The sequence below is a fragment of the Helicoverpa zea genome, chromosome 19 (genome assembly GCF_022581195.2).
Source record: "Helicoverpa zea isolate HzStark_Cry1AcR chromosome 19, ilHelZeax1.1, whole genome shotgun sequence".
Classification (NCBI taxonomy): domain Eukaryota; kingdom Metazoa; phylum Arthropoda; class Insecta; order Lepidoptera; family Noctuidae; genus Helicoverpa; species Helicoverpa zea.
The window spans coordinates 2,567,850-2,576,151 of NC_061470.1; the positions used below are offsets into that span (position 1 = coordinate 2,567,850).

Genomic DNA, 8,302 nt, shown 5'->3' on the forward strand with positions numbered 1-8,302 from the left:
ACTTGAATTAACATTCGATGGTTTCCTGGATGAAAGAAGGCCTGTGCCCGATAGCAAGAGTATAAAAAGGCCGATAAATTAACAAATTTATTAAAAAGAAGTATTATTATTTAGGCGTTTGGTTTTGACTTGGTTGAGGGGGTCACATAGACTCTCAATATAAAACACTGGTACTCAGCTACATACGGTTATACTGAAAGCCGACCCCAATAAACATATATTTGGGAAGATGGTTGGCAGAAAAGGTGAAAAGCAATAAAAAAAAACTTTGTACATTCCTCTACTTTTTTTATTCAAACAATAAATAACCACTGAACAAGTCCAAAAGACCTTTGACATTTTTAAGAAAGAATTGAATACAACAGTTTTGCAAACACATCTCAAAGGTCTGGTAAACTTTTTATAATAACACCATCATTATCCAGACAATTAATAAATTAAACAACTGTTTCCAAGACCCCTAAAACCAAAACAATTGAAATCGACCATCTTTAATCGACTTCAGAGGAGGAGGTTTTCAAGTCGTCCGTTTTTTTAATCTACACACAAAGTTTTGAAAGATCCAGGCATGCCTGAATACTCTTCATTGAAGGTAGCTGAATTCCGAAGAGATTCATCAGTCGAAGCCTGTTCCATGTATTTCACTCTTGCAATGTGTTCATCCGAACTTATTTCTTTGAAGTCCATTTCTGGAATAAGAATTACATTTGTATGGTAAATGTAAGATTATGTCACAAATATCTTAAGTCGCGGTGACCTAGTGGGTAAAGAACCAACCTCTCGAGTATTAGCGTGTGGGTTCTATTCCAGGTCATGCAAGTACCAAAGCAATTTTTCTAAGTTTGTATGAATTTTCTAAGTATGTCTTGGATACCAATGGCTGAGAAAAAGGTGAAAGAAATCATCTTGAGGAAACCTGGACTATAGAGTCTGGAATCACCAACCCGCATTGAGAGAGCGTGGTAACAACAACAACATCAAATTTCCTATTGGTAGGACGATATCAAACTGACTACAAAATTTGATGGAATTCACGATTTTATCTCAAAGGGCTTAGCCTTAGACTCACCCAGTTTTGTGAGAAAAACCTCTATCATCAATAACTCTTTAAGTTACTATGTCCATCTAAGAGACACAAATCTGAAGTGATGGTATCCATAATAAACGCATTTTTTGTTTGCCTGTACCCTAAAGAATTCGAAACTACTGACCCGATTTGAAAACCTCTCTCACTATTGGACATCTGCACTCTTCCAAGTAACAAAGGCTATAATATTTTATCCCGGTGCGGCCCGTAGTTCCCATGGGACGAGGGCGAAACTGCGGAAAATCGACTAGTAATTTAGTAAATACCTTAAAAGCCATTCCTTACCAGTCAATTCCTTCATGCTCTTCTCATCCCCACCAAGGTCCGTCGGCAAATGCTCTCTTTTGATATGTTCATATAGCGATTCAACACTATCATGTATGATCAATCTTTGAGAAAGTTTTTGACTAAGACCTTGCTTGATAACTGTGATAAGCGTATCGAAGAATTTGGACCCACTTATAAAATGGATCTTCTTCATTCGCTGACCTAAAGCTTCCTGCAAACAATTAGGGACAAGTTTATTTAAAGGAACAGAAAATGAGTAATATGCATATTGCATATTGTATACTGCAATATACTAAATAAGCATTGTTGAAAGGTTCTTCTAATCTAACCTACAGACAGACATGTGTTGCTAGGTAGTTTTTTGCGCTACTTCTTCTTCCCAGCAAAAACACATAGGAAGTAGTGAAGGGTGTGCATTTTGGCAGTCTTTTGAAATTGTTGACGTTCAAAAAGTGCTGTTTTGCAGCCAAGTTTGAATACATGATTTTTATAGTTACGCCGAGCGTAAGACCATGATACACGTGATCTTCGATGTACTAGGGTAGGTATCAATCACGAACTTTTGGACCCTGAGCTGCTTTGTGAAAGTGTGAAAGTCTTAAAACGCAAAAAGCCATTCCGTCACGGCTAGAAGTCGAACTCAAGACCCCAAGCACGAGACTATTAAGCAGTTAGTAAGAATACTTACAATGACAAGATTTAGAGCTTTGTGAACAATTATAGGGTTCAGCGTCTTGACTGTTCCCATTTGGATATTCCTGGTGTCACCAATTATCTCGTAACCGTTGCAATAGTCATGTTGTAGCATGTAGTGGCCAAACTGGAAAATATAAACATTACTTTCATATTTACATTTTACATATACTTGAATAATCTGCTAGAAGGACATCATAAGGTTTATTGGAACTCACCACAATAAGATACCGGTAGTACGAAATGAGTTCAAACTTGTTGTCATGGACTCCTGTTAAGACGCTCACCACCACGCGATAATTGTCAGGAGTTGGCTTCGGTAGAACGCATGTCATGCTGAAAATATAAAATAACCATCATCATCATTTATTTTGTCAAGGAAAGCCGTCTATTGGTGATAATTTCAATCGCCTTTATTCCAAATCATTGTCTTTATTCTCTTTTAAAATATAATATTATTTCCAGATATAAGTATCGTCTTTCAATCACACCATATGCGGTCTTTTCGTATCCTCGGTTGGTCTAAACTTTTCTTATTGTACCTTTTACCTAATCATCACAATGAATTTTCCGCATGATTTTGTTTTGTGAACCCTCTAAATTTCTCATGAGTAATTTGGACAGAAAGGACTAGTGACTCGACCGGACAGGAACAAAGGTGATTATTCATACGTATTATGAAGTTTATCTTACCAAACATTATTATGAGGCACAAATTCATTCCTAATATCGTAGTTCTGAAGAAACTCAGGCATCATGCCGGTAAATGTACATAGTTTATCGAAACGCTTCTTAGCCCTCTCAATGGACCCTTTATTGTAGATGAGGTAGCGCTCCAAAAAGTCTCGATCTGCAAAAATTATGGAATTTAACTGGATCTGCAAATATTTGGTTACGGGCTATTCCTATGTTGAAGAAGATACATATATAATGAAGAGCTCGTGACTAAGTCGAAGCCGTGCGGATCAATAGATCATAAGGTTAAGCAGCGCTTGGTGCGGTCGGTCCGTGGATGCACAGGTTTATCAATCACCAACTTCGGGGCTTTGTGAAAACCCATAAACTGATTTCGGCCCGACCCGGGTATCATACACGAGACCTCGTGCATATCAGCCGCGCTTACGACAGCTATACCAACGAATGGTAAGTCAATAGGTTCCCTGATACACGGTTGACTTTGAGACACAGCCATTAAGTAAATAATATAACACAATTAATCATTCTATTATATAAGACGTTGATTCTTTATTATTAATGGTAATAAAACGCGTAGGTATACGTTTAATAGCTTTGAGAACATTTGTCATAATTTTGTAGGAAGTCATTGTGTAAGTATGTATCGTTAAAATAATTGAAGAAAATAGAAATGAACTCGTGAAAATAGTTATAGTCGAAAAGATTCTTTTCAGACTCAAAAAAAAAATATTTCTTACTATAACTTTCCTGAATTGTAAACTAGACACACGGCAGTGTGTCCGCCAAGTTTGAGCAAAAAAAGCGACACACCGGTCGTGGGTTATATTGCACGAACCATTTCGGGCCCAATTCGACCCCCCTATAACTCAAAATCTATTTTATTTACGCATATCAAATTTCTAGTATCTGTTGAGACCCCCTCACTTATCTAAAATACAAAATTTCATTAATATACCTATTGTAGGTCTTGAGATATTGACGTCAGAAAATCGCTATTTTTACGATACACTCACTGACTGACTGACTCACTCACTCATCAAAAACCTAGACCACTTCCAATGGTCGTATTGACTTGAAAGGACAATGCTATACTTTGTATGAAAGTTGGGCTCAAGAGTTGCCCACAGTAACTGCAAAGTGTATTATGTTCCATAGGCTTATAATAGGTCCCAGACCGAAATATTTCGAAATCTATCCCAGGAGTTCTGAGAAAAACTGGTTTGACTCTTATTCAATATTACGAAAAACATGCTTACGAACTCTTAACTATTCCACTTTTATTACCTTAATTGAAATGCATTATAATATTAATCGACAAATACGAGGTATTGAACGAGATTTTTTTTACCGACTTCAAAAAATGGAGGAGTTTCTCAGTTCGTTTATATTCTTTTTACGTAAGTACGTGCATAACTCCGTCGTTTACCAACCGATTTAAACAATCATTTTATTGTTTGAAAGGATTTACTTTCCAAATGGTTCCTTTGTTATTCGGTCCAGGGTCTGGTGATAGAAACCTTAAAACAATATGGAACTCTCGGAAATTGTAAGCACATATCGAATAAAAACTTGTCATTCGGGTATATGTCTTCGACACCACAAAACAGTGGAGGTTAAGACCTGACCTGACGATGGAGACGACAGTGAGACGAGGGAACTCCTCAACGGTATCTATTTACTACCTCGTGTTCGAGCTTATTTTATTCGTCTTGATAAGATTTTTCCATTGCCATTACGGATATTAATTGCATGACGCTACACGAATTTAGGACTGATTGTGGTAGATAGAGACTGTAAAGCAAGAGAAACAACAGTTACCTTTAAACGTCTATTTCTGTTTTTTTTTTTTATCCTGTTAACAGTGAAACCACTAATTATGTGAATGTTATTTCAAGAAAAGAGGTTGTTAGGTTTGTGGCTGCTTAAAATGGCTGGCTAACAATGGCTGGCTAACATTAGAACCGGCTTTATAAAGTGACTGTTCAAGTTTAACATTAGAACAGGTTTTTCTAGGGACCTCTAGGACCGATTTCCAAAATATTTGGACTTCGTGTTCACAGTGCAGTAAAAAACCTATTTCGACCACTTTCACTACTGGGCAAATGGCTCAGGCTTTGTTAAGTGACTATCTATGGAGAACATTTGAACCGACTTTTTTCGGGACCTCTGGGACCGATTTCAAAAATATTTGGATTTCTTGTTCAGTGTGCACTATGGAACCAGCTGGAACTACTCCCACTGCTGGGCAAACTTTGAGCCCAGACCCTGGCATTGTCCTTTAGCATGGAGTTAGGTCTTTATGTCAAGGTAAAGGGAAAAATCTGAAAATGGCCAAGTGTGAGTCGGTTTCAAAATAATGAAGGTGTAAAATACCCGGTGTAAATTTTTACCCCTAAGGAACTAAAACGAACTAAATTTATCTATATTTATATAATATATCTTCGAATGGTCGTACCGATCTGAAATTCGTTACAAAGGTTTGTATTTAGTCAAAGTAAAGTAAAAATCTGAAAACGGTCAAGTGTTAGTCACATTCGAAAATAACGAATGTGTAACTTTGATCCACGAACATAATATGTGTTAACATGTCTTGTCAGTCAGTTGGTAAATCTAGTCCATTTAGTTAATCTAGTTCATTTCTTTGTAAGAAGCATAGTGCATATTCAAAAATGTGAAAGATAGTATAAATGAGACATTTCCTTAACTAACTTAATCATAAGAAAAAAGTAAAATAAACAACCTTACAAAAATAAATGAAATCCCACCCAAAACAAAAATGTGAAAGACTGCCAAGTTCGATAATATGGGTATGCTTCGCCTATAAAAGAAGTGAGATCTGAATAAGTACCAAGTTCCATACACATACCTCAGTTAAAAATAGTTACTTTTTAATGATGTTACTTGGCAAGTTTTAATAGAAAATTAAATACTTGATTCATTGCGTTTAGTAGGTTTATAACAAGGTGTGTGAAAACTTGTCAAGTAACATCATTAAAAAGTAACTATTTTTAACTGAGGTATGTGTATGGAACTTGGTACTTATTCAGATCTCACTTCTTTTATAGGCGAAGCATACCCATATTATCGAACTTGGCAGTCTTTCACATTTTTGTTTTGGGTGGGATACTTTATTTTCATTACAAATTAGCTTAATTTCACGCACGGAATTATTCAAATTTTAAATATGAGACAAGAAACCAGTAAGTCTAACAAGTCTTACCCAGGAGCATTGGGTTGTCCGGGTAACTGAGTTGAGGAGGTCAGACAGGCAGTCGCTCCTTGTACACAGCTGCCTCTGGATAGACTGGTAGACGATAGGATAGGATAGTCGCCCCTCCTAAAACATTGGTACTCAACTGTTTAGACTGGAAGTCGACCTCAACATAGTTGGGAAAAGACTAGGCAGATGAAGATATGAGAAATGGTACGACGTAAAAGTTAGAATATTTTTAATTTACTCACCAAATTCTTTGACCCTGAAGTGGGGCTGCTTTTTGATCCAATCTTCCAACTGATCTATGTCTTGTTTCAACCTATTGATATCGTCATAACCGAAACATTTCCGAACGTTCATCAATTGGTTGTCATTGAATTCGAAAATTGGACACGGTTTAATTGACTCCATTTTTTTTTTTCAGAAAACTTTCCAATTTTTTATATTTTTTTAAACTTTTTTTCTAAATTAATAAATCCTATTTTTAATTTTATCTATTAATTTTCAATTATTTTATTGTTAAATGAGATATTTTTTTATTCGATAATAATTTGATATTGATGCGCGGGAGTTTCCACTAAGAGTGAATTTCAAGCAAATAGGCGACGCATTTATATAAATACTCACCTAATATTACGTACATAGAGAAAAAATAATTTATGCACTCGCTTGGAACGTCGATTGTATTTGAAAATTATTCAATCACAATACTATAAATAACTGTTAATTTTTGTTTTTAATTAAAATCGACAATGCAGGATAATAAATTGTAGTCAACAGAGTAACAAGTGATTTTTTTGATAGTACCTAATAATTAAAAGGTTTTTATAGAAAATAATCAGTAGGCATAGTTCAAATATTATACTATGTGTACGACCTCGATGACGCAATGGTCACCATGCCGGACTGCCGAACCTGAGGTCCCGGGTTCGATTCTCAGTTCGGTCGACATTTGTGTGATGAGCATGCTTGTTGGCCGTGGTCTGGGTGTTATAATATGTATTTATAAATATGTATATATGTAGTTATATGTAGTTTATCAGTTGTGTTAGCACCCATAACACAAGTTAATTAATAACTTACCGTGGGGCTAACCGACCGTGTGTGAAAAATGTCCCGGCATTATTTATTTATTTATTTATTTTATTTATGTTCACAATCTTTCGTGATATTAATCAAGAGTTACTTCCAATTTCTCAGGGTTTTTATCATCAGAACCGACTTAGTAATAATGGGACCCAACTGCAACTATACTCTTTCATTATAAAGAAAGAACGTTTCCATGCATTTTCGACAAAAACAGTAACAAGGACAAAAAAACACAACTTGAGAACCTCCTCCTTTTTTGAAGTCGGATAAAAGTAAATAAATAGCATTGTATATGAATATTACAGCCTTTCATCTTAAAAGTTATTTTAGAGCAATATTTTTAATTAGTTTCACTGGTATTTGTTGATTGCGATTCGAAACGACTAGGCTTCAATTAAATATAAATGAAAAATAAATTATTTCTTCTTACTTTCCTACTTCCTAATTATGTACGGCTTAAAAATAGAATTTTATAAGAATATTTAATATTGCATTAAATAAATGGAAAATACTCAATACTCAATTCTATATTAGCATTCCATACACTATAATGGTGGTACCTACATTTTATAGTCTAGAATTAATATGGACCCTATAGGGCACAGCTTAAAGAAATTGCAAGGTTTAGTAGTGGCTGAACATTATAACTATATTTTACAACAACAATAGTTTATTGTCTTTGGTTTTGGGCATTTTTTATCATTAACTCACCGTTTTCACGTAGGTTTTTACTGTAATTAATTACTGCCCGTGCTGGTATAAAATAAAAGCAATAAAAGGTACTAGAGAATAGTGTGGCTTTACAATAGTGAAAAAATTTTACTATTTAGTATTTTTGGAGTCATTAGAATACAAACCAACAAATGTAAAAATGTTTTTTCTTTATAATATTAGTATAGATTATATTATCCTCCAAAATAGCTTACACATGTAACTCTAAAAAACCTCTTTACAAGACTTAATACAAATAATATTTATCTAGGTTAACAGTTCAAAATGATTAATAACTCATTGTTTATTATCGATTATCGCCTCTAATAATCTTTATATATATAACGGTTTAAATAAGATTTATTGAGCAATAAAATGTTTTTTTATAACTATTACAAAAGCGTGCATAATTATAATATTAATTAAAACTTTTATTACCACGTATCATCTAGCCTATTTCTCAACCACTACAATTATCTGTACTATACTAAAATTATAAAGAGGAAATATTTTTTTGTTTGTTT

The 8,302-nt window shown here is 34.6% G+C and overlaps 1 protein-coding gene across 1 annotated transcript; it reads right to left on the minus strand.

Annotated features, from left to right (window-relative positions):
* Positions 1 to 296: 296 nt before the first annotated feature.
* Positions 297 to 6,709, minus strand: LOC124639452 (retinaldehyde-binding protein 1-like). The gene is made up of 6 exons (XM_047176821.1): positions 6,227 to 6,709; positions 2,762 to 2,918; positions 2,287 to 2,404; positions 2,064 to 2,195; positions 1,373 to 1,586; positions 297 to 689 (listed from the first exon to the last, which is right to left on the minus strand). The coding sequence occupies exons 1-6, from the start codon at positions 6,387 to 6,389 to the stop codon at positions 535 to 537; spliced, it is 939 nt and encodes a 312-aa protein (XP_047032777.1). The 5' UTR covers positions 6,390 to 6,709; the 3' UTR covers positions 297 to 534.
* Between the last annotated feature and the right edge of the window lie 1,593 nt (positions 6,710 to 8,302).

Bases quoted from the DNA above. Each gene is read 5' to 3' on its own strand.
- LOC124639452 (XM_047176821.1), bottom strand. From the start codon at position 6,389: ATGGAGTCAATTAAACCGTGTCCAATTTTCGAATTCAATGACAACCAA. The intron at 2,405-2,761 runs GTAAGATAAACT...TTATATTTTCAG, and splicing joins GTGCCTCATAATAATGTTTG to CATGACATGCGTTCTACCGA. The intron at 1,587-2,063 runs GTAAGTATTCTT...AATTGTTTGCAG, and splicing joins AAGCTCTAAATCTTGTCATT to GAAGCTTTAGGTCAGCGAAT.